General features: G+C 61.1%; 7 protein-coding genes across 7 annotated transcripts; all 7 read right to left on the bottom strand.

The window, feature by feature from the left end:
• Positions 1-31: 31 nt before the first annotated feature.
• On the bottom strand, positions 32-2,017 carry LBRM_06_0160 (kinesin-like protein; the record flags this gene model as incomplete). Its single annotated transcript, XM_001561903.2, has 1 exon — positions 32-2,017. The coding sequence occupies one exon, from the start codon at positions 2,015-2,017 to the stop codon at positions 32-34; it is 1,986 nt and encodes a 661-aa protein (XP_001561953.2).
• Positions 2,018-3,735: 1,718 nt separating this feature from the next.
• LBRM_06_0170 (conserved hypothetical protein) lies at positions 3,736-5,805 on the bottom strand (the record flags this gene model as incomplete). The annotated part of the gene is made up of 1 exon (XM_001561904.2): positions 3,736-5,805. The coding sequence occupies one exon, from the start codon at positions 5,803-5,805 to the stop codon at positions 3,736-3,738; it is 2,070 nt and encodes a 689-aa protein (XP_001561954.2).
• Positions 5,806-7,263: 1,458 nt separating this feature from the next.
• LBRM_06_0180 (conserved hypothetical protein) lies at positions 7,264-8,742 on the bottom strand (the record flags this gene model as incomplete). Its single annotated transcript, XM_001561905.1, has 1 exon — positions 7,264-8,742. The coding sequence occupies one exon, from the start codon at positions 8,740-8,742 to the stop codon at positions 7,264-7,266; it is 1,479 nt and encodes a 492-aa protein (XP_001561955.1).
• A 2,438-nt stretch (positions 8,743-11,180) lies between these two features.
• LBRM_06_0190 (conserved hypothetical protein) lies at positions 11,181-12,068 on the bottom strand (the record flags this gene model as incomplete). Its single annotated transcript, XM_001561906.1, has 1 exon — positions 11,181-12,068. The coding sequence occupies one exon, from the start codon at positions 12,066-12,068 to the stop codon at positions 11,181-11,183; it is 888 nt and encodes a 295-aa protein (XP_001561956.1).
• A 1,976-nt stretch (positions 12,069-14,044) lies between these two features.
• LBRM_06_0200 (conserved hypothetical protein) lies at positions 14,045-14,902 on the bottom strand (the record flags this gene model as incomplete). Its single annotated transcript, XM_001561907.1, has 1 exon — positions 14,045-14,902. One exon carries the CDS (start codon positions 14,900-14,902, stop codon positions 14,045-14,047), a length of 858 nt encoding a protein of 285 aa, XP_001561957.1.
• A 672-nt stretch (positions 14,903-15,574) lies between these two features.
• On the bottom strand, positions 15,575-16,213 carry LBRM_06_0210 (conserved hypothetical protein; the record flags this gene model as incomplete). Its single annotated transcript, XM_001561908.1, has 1 exon — positions 15,575-16,213. One exon carries the CDS (start codon positions 16,211-16,213, stop codon positions 15,575-15,577), a length of 639 nt encoding a protein of 212 aa, XP_001561958.1.
• A 1,057-nt stretch (positions 16,214-17,270) lies between these two features.
• Positions 17,271-20,237, bottom strand: LBRM_06_0220 (conserved hypothetical protein; the record flags this gene model as incomplete). Its single annotated transcript, XM_001561909.2, has 1 exon — positions 17,271-20,237. One exon carries the CDS (start codon positions 20,235-20,237, stop codon positions 17,271-17,273), a length of 2,967 nt encoding a protein of 988 aa, XP_001561959.2.
• Positions 20,238-20,647: the final 410 nt, after the last annotated feature.

The raw sequence follows: 20,647 nt of genomic DNA on the forward strand, positions 1-20,647 counted from the left end.
CAGTAGTGATAGACGGCTACGCGTACGAGAGCTACGTGTACATTAACCGTGTGTCCGGCAGCGACTCCAGCAAATCCAAGATGTTCACCGCGGCGGCGTGCGGGTTATGCGACGATGGCACAACATCGTCTGTGCCGCTTGGTGACTCATCATTCGCTTCGCTCTCCGTGGAGGACATCACCACAGTCTGCGGTGTTGATGCTCGGAGGTCGGTGGGGACTGCGGCAACAATGGTCCCACTCGTTGCGAAGGGCACTGCAGGGCGAGACGGACATGCACGCACCACCTGTCCTTGTTGTGGCGCTGAGGAAGGCCATGAAGGGGCGGCGGCACCCTGTGACGGCGCCTCGTAAGGAAGTGCTGCAAGCTGACCCGCAGCCCACGCACGATGTAGCTCCTCCAGCCGAGCCTCTACTTGCCCGGCTTCCAGTGAGCCGACCCCTGTAAGCCCCAGTGCGCGGCGCAGCAGCGCATTTTCCTTGCGCAACGCCTGTACCTTTTCCTCCAGCGCCATCCGCTCCTGCGTTGCGGTGTCGACATGCACAACTGGCACCGCACGAATGTGCCGCACCCGCTCTGCGTAGTGCAGCGTGCGCAGGGACTCCTCGAGGTGCAGCGCGCTCGGGCTCACGCAGGCGACCATCACAGTGCGGCCGTGCCCATCCAGGCTGTGCATGAGGAGCTGAGTAAGAACGCTTGAGCGGTAGGGTATGAACGGCGGCGGCGGCGCCAATGCCTTCGACGGTGTGACGGCATCGGATGACGCTGATGTCAGCACCTTCGTAGAGGGTGCAGGTGGCGGGGCGGAGAGGAGCTCCAGCACACGGCCGAGGGTGAAGAGAGACTTGTTGATGGACTTCGTCTCTGCAGTGCTGGTGGAAAGCGTCTTCTTGAGCCTCTCCGATCCAGCCAGGTCGACAAAGACGAGTCGTCCGTACCGGGTGGTGCAGAGGGGAGCTGACGCACCAAGCGGCGAGGACGGTGCACCGTCACTGCCAATGTCCCCCGCAGAGGTCGCAGCCGCCGCCTCGTCTCGCGCTTCGAAGAAGACGGTGAAGACAACATGAGAGCGGCTGCTGTCCAGGTTGAGCGCGTGGCTGCCGCGCTGCCGATTCCGCTGTCCCTCACGCAACACGAGCAGGAAGTCCTCGCGGCCGCGGCACTCCACCATCAGTGAGCCCTCGACGAAGAAGGACGAAGCCGCAGCTGACCAGCGGCACTGCAGCCCGTCTCCGCCGTCTGGCTGGAGCAAATCGTAGAGGGACTCTTGGTAGAGCTCGACGTAGGAGCACTTGGACGTCACCACCGTGGCCGAGGAGGCAGAAGCTCCAACAGACGCACCGTCGCTGCCTTGGCGTCTGCTCTTGAGTTTCCTTGACGACCGACGCAGCTCCTTGAGTCGGCGCGCGATGTAGTACACGGCCTGGTACTGCAGCCCATCCTCGGCGACCAGCGGCGTAGGGACATCAGAGACTGGTCCCGCAGACGCCGGCGCTGGAAGCGTGCGCCCGCTTAGCGAGTACGTCTTTCCGCTGCCTGTTTGCCCAAAGCAAAGAACCGTCACCACCTCGCCCGCAAGCGCCGCCTCACAGAGCGCTGGCATCTCTAACATGTCGAAGAACTCCTCCTGCGTCGTGCTGGGGCCGGCGCAGTAGTCAAAGGTGTAGACCGTTGCCACCTCGCACCGACCCTCGCCGCCGCCGCCGTTCCCGGGGTTATGCAGCCGCGATTGACGTGTAGGCATAGAGTGGCGCTGAACGCTACGTCCACATCCGATCCTTACAGTTGGTGGACGCAGCACCTCCAGCATGTATGGACTAGTCATGGGTCGCGTAAGTCGTCCCGCAGCCGTGACCACACGAATGACTTCCGAGTACGACAGCTTCGTCCCGCCGGTGTCGTGCGAGTGGGAGTCGCCCGGTGGCGGCGGCGGTGACGACGCGCTTGGCGTGGGTGCCATCTCCATCTCTACCAAAGGCCGGACACGCACCGCAGCCTTTACATGAGTCGTCGGCATGACCGAAACAACAGAGGGATCAGTAGCCGCCACTGCAGAGATGCCATTACACCCACCCCTGTTGCCTGCCGTAACAGAGCTGCTGCGCAGGCCACGCCGGACATTCATGCTGCCCGAGGTCGACTTGATTTGGCTAGTGTGTTGTCTTTGATGTTGGCTGCACGCCCTTAATGCGCACGGCTGGCAGGTGTGTCTACGATCGCCTGTAGTGGCGCGCTGCGTTGTGGGCGTATTTCTTCACATTCAGACGTGGTTGAAGTCAGAGAAGGTCAGCTGCCCGCTGAGGCCACCCCCTCTACTGCACTCTTCCCCCCTCCCCCGGATGCTCAGCCTGCCCCTCACCTTTAGCCGTTGGTAGACTTAAGGTAAGAAGCGCAGCGCTCAGGCGATTCGAGCTCGCGCAGCCGTCACAGCTGAGCACGTAGAGAAGGGCGGAGGAACTGCGAAAGGGATTTTCTGCTCCACGCGTTATTCCACTGCGAACCTGCTAACAAACAGGCGCAGCACGGCCACAGCGCACCCGCACCCCTCTGGGCTGCACCGGCCGCTATGCCAAGAAACGAGGACAGCCCAACACTGTTTAGCGCCTTTCAGCCCCATTCCTACCCCCACTGCAGACCACGCAGGCTGAGTTCAGGGCAACGCCGCCCAGCGCCACCGCAAGGCGGTACAACGAGAGAGAGAGAAGAAATATACGCGGCGGCCGTACGCGCGCACGTGTGTGTTGCGCGTGGGAGACAACGAAGCGCTGCAGAAAAGATGGAAAGACGTGGCGAGAGAGGGACGATTAGGAGAGGGGGACGTAGCCGCCGCGGCGCGCGCCAACACGCACACGATACGCGGTTCGATCTCTTGGCGGAGAGTAGCCGTAGTTGAGGTACCATACCAATGAGCGGGAACCCATTTGCACACGACTCCAGAGCCGAGAGGCTTGGGAAGTTCTCGCCAACTTGATACCATCACGCCAGCGCCAGCAGATGCCGAGCTCGCGTGAGCCCCCGCCCGTCCGCTTGAAACAACAGAAGGCTTGAAAGGGGGATTGCCCTTCTACCTTACGCGCACACGCCCAGACACGCGCTGGTCCCTCTCCCTCTTCACGTACATTATTGTTTGGTGTGTCCCCAGCACGGCTCAGTGAAAGGCGACCTCACCATACCTCCGCGCAGAACGATACGCGGTAGATGCCAGAGGAAAGGAGAGAGGGAAGAGGCAGTCCACACACCCTCCTCTGATGCTGGTTCGCATAGACCATCGCATGCCTGACGGGCGCAGAGGGAAAGACAGAAGTGGTAGTCGCAGTGGCAGCATTGGAAGGTGAGAAGAAGTGTAAGGCCAGAAATGGGGAATGATGAGAAGCTCGAGAGAAGAGAGATCGGCAGACGCCATCTCCAACTCATCCATCACTTGACCCCTTCTTCCCCCCCCCCTCTCCTCCTCCTCCTCCTCTTCCATCTCCCTGCGATTCCTTCTGGTCCGCTCAAAACACATAGTGAAGGTGGTATATGTACATGAGGTGAGTTCGCGGGGAACCCCCTCGATAGTGACGACCTCGTGGAGGTACGATGCGACGACGGTAGCGTCTGTGAGAAAAACACGCAAGAGCCGCTCTGCCAGTGCTGGAGCAAGTCACTTGCACTTGAAAAGGTGGCCCTGTCCTCAACTGCAGTGGTGCGCGGACGCAGGCAACTGAGAGAGATGCACACGGTCGTATGCGCCTTCTACATCGCTTTCTTCTTCGCGGGGGTGCTGCAGCTGCTGCTACTCGCCCCGCGTGCGCTCGTCGGCTTTGGCTCAGTAGCAGCAGCGCCAGCGCCACCAAACCCATTGGCGCCAGCCAATGGCACCGTTAGCCCTAGCCCGCGCTCCAGAGCCACAACACGCTGAAGGATGCGCTGCTGCCGCGCAGCCATCGCATCCTCGATGCTTGCGTACACCGCCTGCACGGCCTCGTTCGTCTTCGGTTTCTCAAAGAAAAGATGCACGTCTGCGGCATGCTGCGCAGCTCGTTCACGAGTCGCCGCTTGCGCAAGCTCCTCGTTGTAGGCAGCTTGGTACGCCGCTGCCTCCTTGGCCTGCTCGGCACGTAGGGCCTCCATGGCTGTAAGCGGTACCGCCAACTCGGGCGCCGCGGGGGGAGCAGAGGCGGCAGCAGTCTCGGCCTCAGCGATGGCAGCGGCAGCGGCGTCTTTGGAGGAATTCTTCGAGTGCTTAGAGTACGGGCGAGAGCGCCCACTCACCGGCTTGCCGTGCCCCACGGCGGGTATCGCGGAAGGAGACTGTTGCGGCGCCGCGCTGCCACCAGTGGTCGCATCGCCACCCATTGCGCCATAGCGTGGAGTGGGCGAGGCGGACGCATTGATGCTGCCACCACCCCGTGGAAGGGCAGAGAGACGAGTGGCCTCCCGTAGCGGCAGCACGGGCATTGGCGTCTCCACCTGCACCGAGAAACACACGGGAGCGCGCGCCGACCGTGAGAGGGTGCACATGGGCTGCTCAGCATGCGAAGTCATATAAATGTGCAGAGCGGTGTGCGAGAGAAGGTCCTCCTCCACGACAAACTGCAAGAAGCCGTCGAGCTCCTCCTTCGCCAAGAAGATGTTCTCCGGCGGCATGGCCGCTACGCGTGCCAGCCGCTGCTCCTCAGCCTCCATCTCCTGCTGCTGTAGCTGCTGCAGCTTCACCTTTTCCGCGCGGGACGCCTTTGCCGCGCCGACAGCCGTCACGCCTGCAGTGGTGCGACGAGGGCCACTGCTCAAGCCTGCCGCCTGCGGTGACGTGAGTGCCACAGCTGCGCTCGTGACCGGCTCGCGGGGCACCTGCCGCCACGCCCACTCGTGCTCCAGCTCCCACTGGACGAACCGCTGCAGCTCCCCAAGGAGCGCCTCGGCGTGCGTCGCGTACAACAGCGGCGAGGCCCCCGCAGCGCCATCCTGCTCTACGCTCGATGGCACCCCCGCCACCACGGACGTGCTCAAACGACACCCCTTCTTCGGTGCTTTGGCGCTGCCAGTCAATCCGAGCTCCCCACCACCGGCGCTACCACAACCCGCTCCGCCGCCGTGGAAGTGGGGCGGTGGGGCAGTCTTTTGTGGGTTGCCGTCAAACAGCAGCAGTGATCCGATGGCCGCTCCTGCGGGTACATCGGCGCCGCCACGGACCAGCGAACGGTACTGCCGCCACCAACCGAGCAGATGAACCGTCTTGAGCGCCCCGAAGCCCTCCCTGGCGCAGTACTGAATAAACTCAACGTGCTGATCCACCTCGATCTGGTGGCCGAGGTGCACCCAGTAGTCCTCGAGGTGCAGCGCCTGGGCAACAAGGGCGGTCAGGTAGAAATCGCTGGCCTCTGAATTGGTGAGGACCCTGTTGTCGTCTTCGCCGCACATGCCGTCCAGCAGTGCGTTTGGCGCGCGGACCTCACTCCCAACGCGCGCTGCTCGCGGGAGTGAAGAGGCAGAGAGAGAGACCGAGTAAGGGCTGGTGGAGACTGCCGCCGACACGGTCATCGTCGTCGACGGTCGCGCCTCCCCTCCGCTACCGGCGGCGCGAGTGAGGTTGGTGGAGGACGAAAAGAACGTGATAGGGGCACACGAGGTGTGCTCAGAGCCATCTGCGACGGTGATACTCGAGAAATCACCCCCAGCAATGGACAAGAGCTGCTGTACGATGTCAGCGGACTCAAGGGAAGTGTCGGTGAGGTTTGGCCCGTGGACGTGAAAGAGAGACGCGGCGGTGGCGTCGTGTGGGCCGCGGTGGGAGCCGCTGGAGTTGCCCTTGAGAGGCCCCATTTCGTGGTCACGCGGTGGGAACCTGTAGCCACACGCAGCGCACCGCCGAATGAGAGATGCAAAGATGTGGGAGCTCACACTATGGCGCTCCCCATCTGCGCCTCTGTCTGGACAGCGGAGGAATGCGTGTGAAGTGACCACAGCAGCGGGCAGTGCGTGTGCGCGGGCTGTTTGACACCAATACGAATACTGCACAGAGGAGAGGGGGAGAAGAGTACAAGGGAAACCCAAACACGCCCATCTCTGCATCCTTAAGGTCACACGCACCCGTAGAAGGCGAGGGAGAGGGGGGGGGGGGGGCGGGGGGGCAGGAACATAAGTGGGACGGTGCGTGTGCAATCGAGAGAGAGCAGCCATGGGTACGCGCCTGCACCCCTACCCTACCCATCCCCTATCACCAAACATCGCGGTCAGTCATGAGAATCAGGAGTGTGTGGGTGGGTGGGTGTGCCACCGCTGCACTCCAGTGCATTGGCAAACACAAATGCACGTCCATCGCCACCACGTCTTGGCATCATCACCTCCCTTACTGCATGCCACGCACGCATCACTGTAACGACAGCCGCAATGCTCGGGCTGCAGTCGTGGGCGCCGCTTACATCTTTTATTTGCTTTTCTGCCTACCTTTCAGTACGAGCCGGAGAGGGGGGAAGGGGGGGAATCGATGTTGAGATCTACTAGTGGACGAAGAACGAGGAGGGGTGGCACACACGCACACGCTCACACACATTGCCGGGAGCTGCTGAAAAAGAAAAACAGGGAGGAGGAAAGGCAAAAAAGAAACTTCCTCTTTGGCATGGGTGCGCAGAGATGTGTGGGCCTCCAGAGGGGGTGGTGGCGAATGTGGCCTCTACAAAAGAGAAGGGAGGGGAGGGAGGGAGGTGCGGCCTTGGGAAGGCTTCATCTACGCTGCAGCCACGGAGACAAGCGCGTCATCAGGCAATACCGCACGGCTGCCGAAGCTAAACAAGACAGCAGAGGTGGAAAAGAGAGGTGGATAGGCGTGTATAAGCGCTTGTGGGTGTAGATGGGGGGGGGGGGGTGAAGGCGATATGCACGCTGTGGTGATACGCCTGCAGGTGCGTATCGGCGTGTTGCACCTTTTAATTCAGTGACACAGAACCATGTTGAGAGTGGAGAAGTGTGGAGGGGGGCTGTGACAAGTCGCCGACTGCCCCCCTCCTCTCCCTCACGTACAGAGAGTACGCACCGCCTCACTCCAACCACCCCTGATCTCTACCCTCCCCATTCCTTCCCCACCACCCCCTCGCCTGACTCATACACCTCCTACTCACACGCTCGCACACGCACACAGTCGAGGGTAGCCCCCTGACGCTAACAGACACAGTGGAGAGGGAATGGCGACGCAGAGATGAGCTGAAAGGAAAGACACGTACGCGGGCATCGACATGTACGTCTGTGTGCGTAACCGGCCGGCGAGGAAGATGTGCGCTGGTGTCAGCGCCGCTTGAAGACGTTGCGCAGGCGGCTCGCCTCCGCTACCGTCGCAAAGCCGAAGACCACCTGCGAGGGCCGAGTGGAAGTACGCACGACGACGGTGAACTGGCGCTCTTCAATGTGCTCGTCCTCTTGCACTACTCGCGTCGTGAAGACGTCCAAGACGCTAGCCAGAGGTACCTTGATGGTCTGCTGCCCTCCCTTCGGGTTGCGCTGCGACCATCGCAAGCACTTCTGGTTGAAGTCGACCGTGACGAGGCTGCTCAGCGACGTTTTGAAGGTTCCGACCAGACTCCAGAGGGGACAGACGCAGTAGCGCTGTTGCACTGCACTACCACCACCATCCGCTGCGGCGGCAGCCCTCGCCGAGGGTACGGCGAAGGCGGTGGAAATAACGTTCGTGTGCAACCCAACCGCATCGGCAAACAGCCTCTCATCCACTGGAATAGCGCTGACCCCGGCGAACATGCCAGGGCAGACGCGTGGGACAGCAGGCCGCTGCGTCGCACTCTCCGCCATCGGCTGCGTCCCGTAGAACGAGGATCGGCAGGCAGACGCTGGCTGCTGCGATGCTGCCTGCGACGGCGTCGGCTCTGCCCAAGGGCGTGCGCGCTTATTGGAACTCGCGGTGCTACCCATGCTGGTGTTGTTGCCGCTGTAGTCGCTGTCCTCGCTGCGGTGGCAGCGCGTGTGTGCGGTGATCGGAATCGTGGGAGGTAGGCACAAGCCTCGGCGCTCCGGCTGACATGGCTGCTGCTGTACTGGCAGCAAGGACGTGTTGCCACCCAGCGCGGAGGTAGCCACACGGCTTCTGTTGCTGGTGGCATTGCTGCCGCAGAAAGGGCGGCGCAGGACGGCACCTCCGGCGTGCTCGAGGGCGGCCGTTGCGCGGCGGACGGCCCCTTCATTCTCAGCTTGCTGGCACGACGGTGGCTGCTGCCACTGCCCTACCGCAGAAGCATCCACGAGGTAGGACCTGGAGTGGCTCCGAGAGATGCTCACGTCGACCCTTCGTTTCCGCCTCTCCGTTGCACTGCCGTTGCCGAAGTCCGCCTCCTCAAAGAAGTTTGGCAGCGAGCGACGAGTGTGTCCACATTTTTCATCATTGCCACTGCTGCCACTGGCAGTGGCTGTACTGCGCGCTGCCGCCTGCGCTGACGATGATGCGCGGTCGTACGGTGCGCTCTTGCCATGGTATGGCCCGGTCTCATGCACCGCGTTCACGTCCATTGCGCGCAGCACAGTGCGTCTTGACTGAAGAGCGACACCCGTGGCAGCCCGGCGGCCGCTGTACGCCACGTCGTCGTCTCCCCGCGTCGGCCCTCCGTGACGGAATCCAGAGCGCAGGAGAGAAGCAGTGCCTGGCGTGGCGTGTCCACTGCTGTAGACCGAGGAGTCGACGCTGATGGAGCGAGACATGATGGCAGTCTCCGAGTTGGGCGAGATCACCTTCACGCGGGGGCCAGTACGAGGCGCCATCGTGTTTTTCTTCTAAGGCTCTTAGTGGTTGATGCAGATGTGTGTAGGTTGCTGGGTGGATAGCCGTGGGTAGCTGCCTTTCCTCAGTCTATACGATCCCTAGAAGTGTTACTGTGCGGAATAGCGAATGAATACGAGTGCGGTCTCTTGCGCAACTTGCCCCTCACCCTAGAGTGCATTGGTAGGTATGTGGGAGAGACGGAGAATGAGTGGCCAAGAAGGGGGAGGGGATGAAGCGGAGAAAGGGAAAGAGACGCTAAAAGGAAGGAAGCTAGAAAAGAGCTACGAAAGCCCTGAAGAGGCGCCGACATGTACCTGGCGAGCTTGTCTACGAGTGGGTAGTGAAGGAGAGCGGGAGAAAGATGCATACGCGTCGAATGAGGACCGCCTCGCTTTGACTGCGCGCGCTGACAGCGACGTGTACAGAAGCGCACAGAGAGCACAAAATGAAGTACGCAGGCTGAGTCACCGGAGGAGGAACGGAAAAGCAACCCACATGTGCCTCACACACACACACACACACATGTATTCATCGATTGCATAGACCTTCCCACTCACCCACCCCTATTCCTTATCCTTCGGGTTGCTCTCCGCTGCTGAACCCTTTCCCCCCCCCCCTCTCCCCCCTTCGTACCACCTTTCCTTCCTAATTACTCTTTGGCGAGGAAAATGGTGATGGGAGAGCGCCGCACGCGCACGACCAAGTGCCCCTCGCCCCCTCCCACCTCGGACCGTGAGAATGCTGGACGCGATGGGGAGCCAAGATGAACTGATGGGTGTGCGCATGTCCATCCATGTGGGTGCGGCTGAGTAGACAGAACGAGGAGCAGTGGTGCGAGCACAGAAGCTCACACACGCAGACGTCCTACTGATTTGTGGAAGAAGTGGGCCCTTTTGCTTCCAACAGGGCTTGCTTGATGACCGCCATGAAACCATCCGAGGCGGCAACTGGCTGCATCGGCTTCCACACGAGCTCACCCGCCGCGTCCTTCGGCACGCCTCTGCCTACAGTGGGGTCGTCGTCGAAGTACTCGCCATCATCCTCGAGCACCACGTGGTGAGGCGGTGACGTCAGAGACGATGACGCCGGTCCAGATGGCATGGGTGTATGTGGAAGGCTACGAGTATGGGTGTGGGTGACAAGGCAGGGTCGTTCTTCAGCTTGTAGACATGTTCAGCGAGAGAAAGTGGGGAAGAAGGAGGGCAGTGATTGGCGACCGTGGACAGAGAGAGGTGAGCATCACACACTGACGGCACATACATGTTGAGGTCCTACGAGAAAAGAAACGACTGACAGTCACCATATACTGCGGTCATCGACATCGTCGTCATGGCAAATCATCACCGCTGCTGAAACCGACACTTGCTCCTGGGCTATGGAGGAAAGAGGGGGGGTGGGGCACATATCACCTACGCACAGACACACGCAGAAACAGTGCAGAGGAGAGAAAAAGGTACGCCACGAAGGCCGAATCGAACGGCTGTGAGAGCAACTCACCTACGGGTTTGAAGCCCGCACCCAGCACCAGCTGAGCTCATCGCGGCTCTCACTTTCTCGAACAAATTGCCTCAGCGCGGGAATCGAACCCACGACCTAGTCGAGTCAAAGGGGCGTCTGTAGCGGACGCCATCCGAATATGCTACTGCGGCATCAATGCGGGTATACAGAGTGGGCACTGTGACTGAGCACAACTATGATGACGGGTGTGGCGGGGGAGTGTCCCCGTTGGACAGGCGAGTACGAGTGGATGGAGGAAGTCGACAGGAAAAGAGGGAAAGGTGAAAGACGGAGTGCGATGGCAGCAGCAGCAGCGCGACTGCAGACGTGTACGGGATTTGGTGCCGCGACGTTTGCATGACGAACGCGGCAAAGGAGGAGCCTCTCACGGCGAGTCATCGATGACGACGCCACGAGCAGAGAAAGGGCCTCGCGCACGGAAGGGGGCGAGCTGCCATCACGGTCCGCGCCAACAGTAACGTGATTCGGTCCTCTCTTACTTTTCTTGCTCTATGTAGTCCCCCTCCTGTGAAGCAGCGAGGAGGACGGGAGGAGAGGGGAGGGACGCGCATGGCACACGGGTCCACAAAGTGTAATGAGGACCGGAAAGGCAGAAAAGTGAAAGACGGGCGAACGCGCACACGCGATGCGGCCTCTATGAAGCGCTGCCTCGGAAGAAGAGGGCAGCAACAGGGGTAGCTGGTGAATGGTGGTGGGGGGATTGTCCTCGCAGAGAGACCGAACCACCCTTGCGCAGAGCACAACTCCAGGAGACAAGGAGAGGGAGGCGCACCTGTGCGTGTGTACATGGGCGCGTAGACACGCACGAGGTCTGAGACACACTTCACTCTTCTCCCAAGTCCTCGACCCAGAACGTTGCTGAAGTCTCTCCGCCTCCTCCTCTACAGCTGCTGCTCACGCGGGGGCGACGCTGGCGGATCTAGGGTAAGGAAGAGGGGCATAATATTACGTCGAAAGCAACGCCATCCACAACGACCGGCGCTGGGACGTTCTGTGTTGCATAGTACAACTTAAAGTGCATGAGCCACGCCTCAAAGCGCGCGACGGGCGTCAACGGTAACTCCACCACATCAGCAACCGACTGCACCGCTGCAAAGGGGGTCTTCTCCGCCCTCTTGCTGGCTTTATGTGTGCTGCCCTTGGTGACTCTAGAGCGACCGCGACAGCTGCCTCGGACCTCATCGGCGGGCGCCGGCACACCTGCCATCCGCTTCGACAACACCCAAACCACCCACCGACTCTCCGCTGACCCGCTCAGCACCGCGGCGTCTACGAGGGGAAGCTGGCACTCGTCCCTCAGCTCCACAGCGATCCCCAGACGCTCCGGGCAGGCGACGAAAGTTGCCACAGACGTCACAGGGAGTATGCCATAGAAAGGCTTCGTCGCCCTGTTACTCGCGCCACCGCTGTGGAGTGCAGTAGCAGCAGCAGCAGCAGCAGCCTCGCCCGACGGCGACTGCTGAAGACGCGACCACATCTCGTTTGGGTTCGGCATGGTCCACTTAATATGCGTCGGCGTGAACGTGAGCTGGGCGGGCACGACGACAGCGGCATCCTCGCGACGTACTCGCTTTTGCTTCTGCGGAGTTACCGAAGCCAGAGAGCTGCGACGGCATCGCTTACCGCTCGGTACGGACGACTCAACGTCCTCGTCGACGTCAGCATCCTCATCCTCCGTCAGGTCGAGCTCCTCTCTCGCCCCGTCACGTGCGTTGTAGGTAATATTGCCGAGCCGCACTGTATCGTAGAAGACTGCAGCGGGTGGGGCATCAGGGACAGCCATGGCGACGGGATCCGCCAAAGGCATGTGGCCACTGCTCGCTGCGTCTTCCACACCGCTCGTCTTCTCTACCACCTCTGTCGAGGTCACCTGTGCTTCCTGCGGGTCAACCAGGGACACACTGTGCCGTCCGCTGCTGCTACGCTGTTGCGCCCTCTCCACTTCCTCTGCCGTCACCTCGCGTGTCGCATCCTTCTCATAAGAAACCGGCGAGGTGAATAGCTGCTGCGGTACCCCGCGAGGGGAATTGTCGACTTCTCGAGGGTCCAAGGCAGTTGGCAAACGGGCAGCAGAGTCCTTCACCGCTGGGTCAACAGGCCGCTGTTCTACGGTTGTCGTCACGGTAGCAGCCGCTGGTGTCGCGGAGGACGGCGTCCACATTGGCCGCGCCATCGACTTGACAAGCGAGCGCTGGGCCGTGTCCAACAATGCGCGCTCCTCCCCTTCTAGCGCATCCCTCGCCGGCAGCACCAGCGGCGTGGGCGTGTACTCGAACATCTCTGGCGGTTTCCCTGGCGACAGGCGCAAGTCCACGCGCCACTGCACTAGCTCAGGCCCATTGTAGGCGTCTGCCGGAAGAGCCTCGCCCACCTCGACGTCACGCATGCCGCCGAAGATGCACATGTCGCCGTGCTTCAGCTCAGTCGGATCGGTGCCGCTAATGCGAATCCCGTTCACGAAGGTGCCATTCGAGCTGCACATGTCCGTTATGTACACTCGAGTGGTGTGGCCGGCGCGCTCGCAATCCCGGGGGGTAGGCTGATGGTGCGGGGTGCTTAGCGTGCCGGCTGCGTCGATGGGTGTGTCCACAGAGTGCGGAGGTGGGTCGCCGGCATGGGCATGGTTAGGCGTGGAGTTGGCGTCTGCTGTCACCCGGGAGGAGTCCGTCGCAGTGGCTGTGATTGACGTCGACGCTGCTGTTGCTACAGCCTTCACTCGTATGGCGAAGAGGCTGCACTGTACCTGGGAGGAGAAGAGAAGAGACGGGTCGAGGAGCGCAGTGCAGTGCGTGGCGCGACCCACCGTCACTGGTGTACCGTTGCTAGGGAGTGGGACGCACATGCGCCGGTCCAACGACCGCGGCCCGCGCACAAGGACAAAGTGCACCTCTACGGCATTCACCATCTCTGCCTCTGCCTGTTTCTGCGTAAGACGCTCTCGCCTTCGCTGAGTGGCGGAGTTCAGGTCTTGTATATTCGCTCTCGTACAGGTACGCCCCCCTCAGTCTCTCTCACTATAGGCGTGTGCCTCTGTGTGCCTCTCTGCACGCACGGACAGAGGGACAGCGACTGCGTGGTGGTGGTGGTGGTGGTTGCAGATCAGCTGCCTACGCGTGTGTGAGTGTGTGAGGGGGGGGGGGGGGGAGAGCGTACGACCAAGGGAGAGAGAAGCGCAAGAGAGATGCACCAGATAAGGGCAAGAGCGAGAGAGAAAACAAAGGAAGGAATTGGCTCACCTGCCGCACAGAGTCGCTGCTGCCTTCACCCGTGTGAGGAGGGGGCGGGCTCTGGCGAGGAAGGAAGAGGGATGGCGGAAGGGAAAAGAATTGCCTCAGAGGCGCGCATGTGTCGGGGGATAAAAACACAGCGACGGTGTTGCTCTTGTCGTGACGGAATCGATGCGCTTGCCCCTCCTTCGTTGATGGGCGCGCCCCCTCTCTCCTCCTCTGCTCATCCTCTCCGTATACCGCTTGGTTTGTTCTTCTTTTCTCCGATATTTTGATAGGCGACGTGTGGGGGAAGGGGAGGGAGCGTGCGAGGTGTTCAAGGAAGGGGCTGATGGCTGAGACACTCACGGGATAGAGAGGGGTAGAAGAATTCATCACACTACCCCCCCACCCCTTCCTCTCCACAAAATCAACACCCCACGCAGACACCAGCACACGCCCACTCCTACTGTACATGCGGTACCCCAACTTGGTACTTCTGTGCAGAGTTGCTGACAGGCTTGAGGGGTGGTCCTACGGCTTTTCGTCTCTTCCCCACCCACCCACCCACCCACATCTACATATTCATTGACGTCGCCCCCCCGGTGCACCCCTTCAAGTTGCGCGTGAACTGCTGAGGAAGGCCATATTTTGGCAGGCTGTAGTCCGCCGACGTCGACTCCTTGCCATACTCCCCGTTCGTTGTCGTGTAGAGGGGATGCTGGCGCTCCTCGCCGAGTAGACGGCTTTGACGAGAGTAGGTGTGGGAGCCGGTCACTTCCGACACTCCCTTGCCCTGCTCCAGCTTCGGTCGATCGAGGCAAAATGCCCGTGTGCACCACAGTTCGAAGTCAGTGTCCTCCTTGATCAGCATCGAAACGCCGATGCAGTACATCCGCATCTCTGCCACCGTCAGCTGCTCCATGGGTGAGCCGTCGATCGCGAAGTTGTCAAAGAAGGCATCCACTACATCGCTCTCGGAGCGCGCACCGTTGCGTACCTCTGGGTGCCGCAGCACGTCGTAGTGCTCGCTTAGACTGCTGTAGGAGACAGTACCGGTGCCGCTGGGATCCAGCTTGCGGATAACGAGGTCAACCGCGTACTTCCGGCGCGGGATCAGAGGAGCTGTGCTCAGACTATGAATGAGAGCAGGCGTGTCGATCATCCTAGCGCCCTGCTGTCCGTGAGCAGCGCCGGTGGCGTAGGCCTCGCACATGTGCGCGTAATCCTCATCGGAGAGGAAAATAGAAATGTCCCGCAACGCATCGCGCACCGCGTCTGCCGAGACAGGCGATGACAGACGCTCTAGCTGGTTTGCAATACGCCACAGCTGCTTGTGGCCAAGCCGCTCCGCAGCCTTACGGAGGATGTCCGCAAGAAACGACTTCTTCGTCAGCTCTAGCGACGAAGACACGGCCACCATGGAGGACTTCATGTGCGAGTTTGTCTGCCTGGGTGGGTATGTGTGTGTGTGTAGGCGGTGACGGATAACGGTAAAGCGGCTCTCTGTAAAGGACCAAGAGGAAGGGAGAGGAATGGGTGGGAGAGGAAGGGGTGCCAGTGCCCAGCGTCTCTATCAGCGGAAACGCGCTCACATTTGCCTTCGCCTGTTGCGTCTTTATGGCCCCCTCCATGAAAGGAGCCGACAACCAAGAGGGGGAGAAAGGGTCCACCGGATCGCACCTGTGGAGCTACCCTTATCCTTCAGATACACAGCCGCGGAACTACTGGGTGCAGAGCCGAGAGCTAAACTCGCGTGGTGTCAGCTGCGCCACACCACGTATGCTTCTCTTTTTTGCTGCTGAGACATTGGGCAACGTGGGGGACGGGGGGAGGGCGCCGTGCAGACACCTCCCGCTGGGAGAGAAACTGGTGAAGGGAGACGCGGCGGCGGCAGCACCTGCAGTGTATGCGTGTCTCCTCCTTTGGAGCCCATGCGCAACAGCAACCGAAAAGGAACGGAAAAAGGGGGTGGGAAAACGCGAGGGGGCAACCGCCGCGCCACGCCCTCGCCGACCGACACCGGCAAGAAAGCACACGGGCGCGAGCAACAGAGCCGTCACCGATTTGGCACTTCGCCATCGTCGACTGGACGACTTGCAAGCTGCTACTCCTTCATCTTCTTTCTCTCCGCCGGGGCACAGAAAACGGTGGCCGAAACGGCTGTCATCAAGGCAGCCGTCAGGGCAGTGCCCACAACCGGCAGGCCTGCCACGGCACCAGCAAGGGCCCCAACGACGTGCAGGACCCACGCAGCCATCGCCGCCGTCAAACTCCCGGTAGTGAAGCTTCGACACATGGCAAGCATCGTGACAAGGGTGAGGTAGGCCTCGGCCCCGCTCACCAGATTCGCCGCTTCGAAGCCGCGGCTGGCCAACGAGTGGTACCACGGGAACCAGCGGAAGAGCACCGTGTAGCACAGGCACCATAACGTCGCCACCGCCGCGCCTACATCGCCGTCCCCACAGTCGTGCAGGTGCATCACTTTTGCGGCCTTCGTGTCATTCAACGTGAAGAAACAAAACACAACTGTCACCAGCGGCAGAAGCGCACCCTGCACGCTGACCTGCACCCCCATTATATCGGGCGGCACCGCCATGGCAATGGTGGACTGGGCTAGCTGAACTGCAGCCATCACAATGCTCAGTTTTGACAGCTTTCTGAGAGAGAGATTGTGCGCCTTCACCATGGCAACCAGCGGAATGATCATGAGACCATACACGCTGAGGTTCAGGATGACGCCCATTTATATATAAATGGGCGTTTGTGTATGGGTGTGTGTGCTTGGGTAGTTCGCGTCGATGGCCGCACACCAGCGAGTGTCGATATGGGTAGGTAGGCGAGTGGGAGGGGGTGACTTGCCGCCGTGCTTTTTGAATACTGCGCTCCTCTTCCCTTGCTGCGTTGCTATTCACGTGCGAGCATGCAAACACCGCCAGCACGCCGGCAGAGGGATGTTGACATGGGCCATGTTGCATATTTTCGGAGAGGAAAGAGATAGAAAGCGTGGCGCAGCGTGGCAAACGTGGAAAGACATCGACACACGCACATACGTGCACAGGGAGGAGGGAAGGAGCGGCGGACCAACCATGCGGCATTGCTTCACAAGGGAGGGGACGTGCGCCGCGGGGGAGGGGGGGGTCAGTGAAGCCTTCTACCCTACACTGCACACCTGAGCTTCTCCCTGTCCTCTACTTGAGTGGCGCATTATTTCCCGCATGTTGTTGCTGCTCAGTGTCGTTGTGATTCAGAGTTCTGGCCTGTAGTCATCGCATCAGAGTCACCATCAGCCGACTCCCAGCACACACGCAGGTATGGGGAGAGAGCCCGAGAACAAGCATGCAAAGTACACGTGAGAGCACACACACACACACACACACACACACACGCACCGATCGGCAACAAAGAAAAGACAGCGGAGGAGAAACAAGAGATGGAAAGCGTGGCGAGGGTGTGGGGGCGAGGATCTGAAATGGCAACACGGGAGAGCGCACACACGCACCATCAATAAGAGAAATCGAAAGAAACTCACAAAAAAAAAAACGAACAGGAAAAATGAGACTGAAGAACGCGCGTCATCAGCGTGGGCCAACGGGAAACAAAGCGAAAGGGAAAAGCAGACGAAAAGACTCAGGGAGTGCATCCGTCCCATGTGTCCACCTGTATAAAGAGAACAGCGGAGAGGGGGGGGCCATGGGCGTGCCACGCCTCCTCCTCCTCCATCGCCTAGCCGGCGACCGACACGTGCATCACGCCACCATCCCCATGTTGCCGACCTCAGCTCTGTCCCCTTCTTCAACGCTTCAGTTACCGCGAGGAATCGGTGTCAAGTGCGTCGCCAGTGTCTGCACCGCCTGCATTGACATGCCCAGCGTGTATTCGGAGGCAGAAGCCTGGAAGAGGAAGGCGTTGCCCTCGCAGCAGATGGCGATAGCGACGCGCAATGGGTCCTCCAGCTCCCCCTGTGAGTGCTGAGACTCGTCACCACGCGGCTCGTAGAAGGGGTGACTCTCGTGATCGTCCCTCGTGCTTGCCTCGGCACCGCCACTAGCCGCAGCACCGGTGGCAGTGGCTTTCCGCAAAGACGCAGCTGTCACTAAAGTGCTCACCTTCTCGGTCGTGCCGGAGGACGGCGACGCGTGTTGTGGGTGCTGTTGCTGGCCCCAGAGGTAGCTCGCTGGCGGGGGTGGAGGCGGAAAGTACTGCGCAAAGGGGTTCAGCTGACCAATCGCCTCCTCTAGCAGGGCATCCCGGACCTCTACCCAGTCGGATGTGGCATGTGAGCTGCCACCGCCGCCACCGCCGATCTCGTCCCAGTTGGTCACCGAGGATGTTGTTGGCACAGCGCTGGCACTACCGCCGCCGGTGTGCTGCGTCCCTCCCTCCTCAATACCCCCTGCGTACCACAGAGGCTTGAAGCACACACGGATGGCCGGCATCGCGTTGATCGTGGTGCGTTCGTGGGACACAATGTGCACGCCGCCGGGGAGCTGGGAAAGGTAGTACCGAATCATGCACTGTAGTTGCCTGAAGGTGGAGCCCCGACGATTACCGCGGCGCGCGGCAATGGGGCGCAGTGGAAGCGCCTTGGACGGGGTTGGGGGCTGGCTGTCCGTCGCCGCCATGACCACAGCACCACCGCCGCCGCCGCCACTGCTGCCATCCCCTGCCGATGACGTGGTCGACGTGAAGAGCGGAAAGACGCGCACCGTCACGCCGACCTTCTCCACACCATACGTGGCCTGCACTACACAGAGCGGATCAGCTAGCATGGGCTCCTCGACGGTCGCCATCCCAGTTGGCGGCAGCGACAGGCAAAAGGGCAGCACATCATGCCGGGTGTTGCAGTACAGCACCGACACGCTCTGGCCGTAGTGGTTGCCGAGCGACACAGAGTTCATGACGGTGGCGCAGAAGGAAACGAACTCCGTCGAGGGGTGCCGCAGCGCCGAGGCAATGAAGTGAAAACTCACGCAGGCTGTGCCGACAGGGACGTAGAAAGCGCTCCAGTACGCCTTGGCTGTGCCAGCGGTTGTGTCGGCCACCCCCGTGGAGGACGGCAAACCAGCAGCGGCGGCGGCGGCGCTCTCTAGCGCGTCCGGAACAAGGGTCAGATAGGCGCTGTTAACGTCCACACGCACTTCTCGAAAGAGAGAGAAGGCGGTGACGAGCGCTACTGCGTCGCTGTCTTCCTCGCGGACGTCGTCACTGGCGCTGAAGTTTCCGTTGAGCGCGATCGACAGCGGGTACGGCTCCACCAGTAGCGTCGGCCGCGAAGGCGGGTGAGCGGCGACAGGGGCCTGAAAGACGACGTGTGGCGCACAGTTGTTGTCACTGTTGTCGAGCACGAGGCCCAGCTGGCGTACGGCCTTGCAAACCTGCTGCTCAAGGTACGGTCGCCATGCGTACGGGACCCCGTTGCCGCCTGTTGCAGCTGCCGCGCCGCCGCCGCCGCCGCCGCCGAGGGAAGTCGCCCCTGTGGCGACATCTGTTGGCTCGTATGAGGTGATGAGGCCAATGCGGCGACCTCCGTGACTCATCGCCGTTGCGTACGGCACCATCCACGCGCTGCCATCGCCGCCGCCGCTGTGACCAACGTAGGAGGAGGAACGGTGGTAGGGTAGATACGCGGCCCCGCCCGCACCTGCAGCACCTCGTGTGTGCTGCTGGGGTGCATTGATGCTGCCGGGGCTGATGGACAGAAAGCCGCCGCCGGTGGCCATAGGGGAGGTGAAGAGGCGGTCCTCCACGCCATCGCTCTCCGCAAGGCCCTCGTGAACGAGGAAGTCCAACGGCAGGTGGTACCCCAAGCCCAGACGCGGTTCAGATATGAGAAGGTACGACGGCGACGGAGACGGCGTGGCAAAGGAGAGGAAGCGCACGATGTCGTAGACGGTTGTCGGCATCACGCTGCGCACACGCGCCGGGGCCACGTACTGCACCGTCACCGCAAGCCGCTTGTAGACCACAAATATGGAGAAGACACAGCTCATGCTCTGGTGCTCATCGACGTAGCAGTACTCCGCCGCTGGGTAATCTTTGCTACCGATGCGCGTGGTCGTCTGCCCTAGTATTTTGGCGCAGTCGGCAATCCGGGCGAGACTGGCCTCGCTGTACGCCACCGCTGTCTGCGGCTCGTAGAGCTCCTCGATAGTGACGGCCATGCGGTGCGTTGGCTCCCGCACTGTGCGGAAAGTTAGCAGAATCAGCGGCGCCTGCCGCTCCTCTTGCTTTAGCTCAAAGAAGACGGGGGAGAAGGGCAACTGGATGCCAAGTTGAGCGTCGTACCATTCCATCAACTTTGCATTGTGCCTCTTTACGTGCATAGAGGCGCGAACTGTGAAGTAGTTTCGCGGCGGCAGTTGAGGCCGCTGCCGCGGGGTCCGGGTCCCCACTGCCGCCACTACACCAGCGCTGCCACTGCTGCCCGGCACCGCCACTTTGCTGTCGCTCCTACCACTATCACCACCAGCGCCAACCGTGCTGCCGCCAGCCGCAGAGACACCACTAGCAGAGGACGTGCCAGCTTCCCTTGCCCTAGCGCTTGACGTTGCCTCCTTCGACGCACCCTTTTGCTGACCCCGTTTGGTTGTCTCTGCCTCCCCCTCCTCCGCAGCGGCGGCGCGCCTCGTCAGCCATTTCTGTACATTCATGTAGGTGGCGATGCCGAGCATGACAGCCGCGCACAGCGACGCCTTGCTGAGCGAGCCTGGCAAGGCGTCCAGTCGCAAAAGCGCCTTGGTGTGCACAGTAATAAGTGTGTCAGGCATTTCCTGCGCTTTCCTCCCTGCGCGTCTGAGTTAGTGCGTGCGTGCGTGCGTGTACTCTCTAGCCCTAGTGGTGGTAGTTGTGAGCACACAAGTGCGTGCGAGGAGGAAGGGGGGGGGGGGGGGGGGGCGAATGGCAGGCGAGTCAAGGAGATGTGGCTGTTGGTGCTGCTAAGCGCAAGGCACTACTCAAGGTAAGCATAACGAGAAGAAGACACACACACACACAGCTACGATCACCTCCTAGGCAGGTAGAAATACATAAGGGTTGATGAGCGACCACGCTGGCGATGGTGGTCGCAGCTACCGTGGTCCCTTTCGTACTCCTCACGGGCGCGCAGGGGGGTTGTACGGGATGTCCTTGAAAATGAAGAGAGAGGAGAAAGAACCGCAAGTGTGTGCGTGTGTGTGTG

The sequence above is a fragment of the Leishmania braziliensis genome, chromosome 6 (genome assembly GCF_000002845.2).
Source record: "Leishmania braziliensis MHOM/BR/75/M2904 complete genome, chromosome 6".
Lineage (NCBI taxonomy): Eukaryota > Euglenozoa > Kinetoplastea > Trypanosomatida > Trypanosomatidae > Leishmania > Leishmania braziliensis.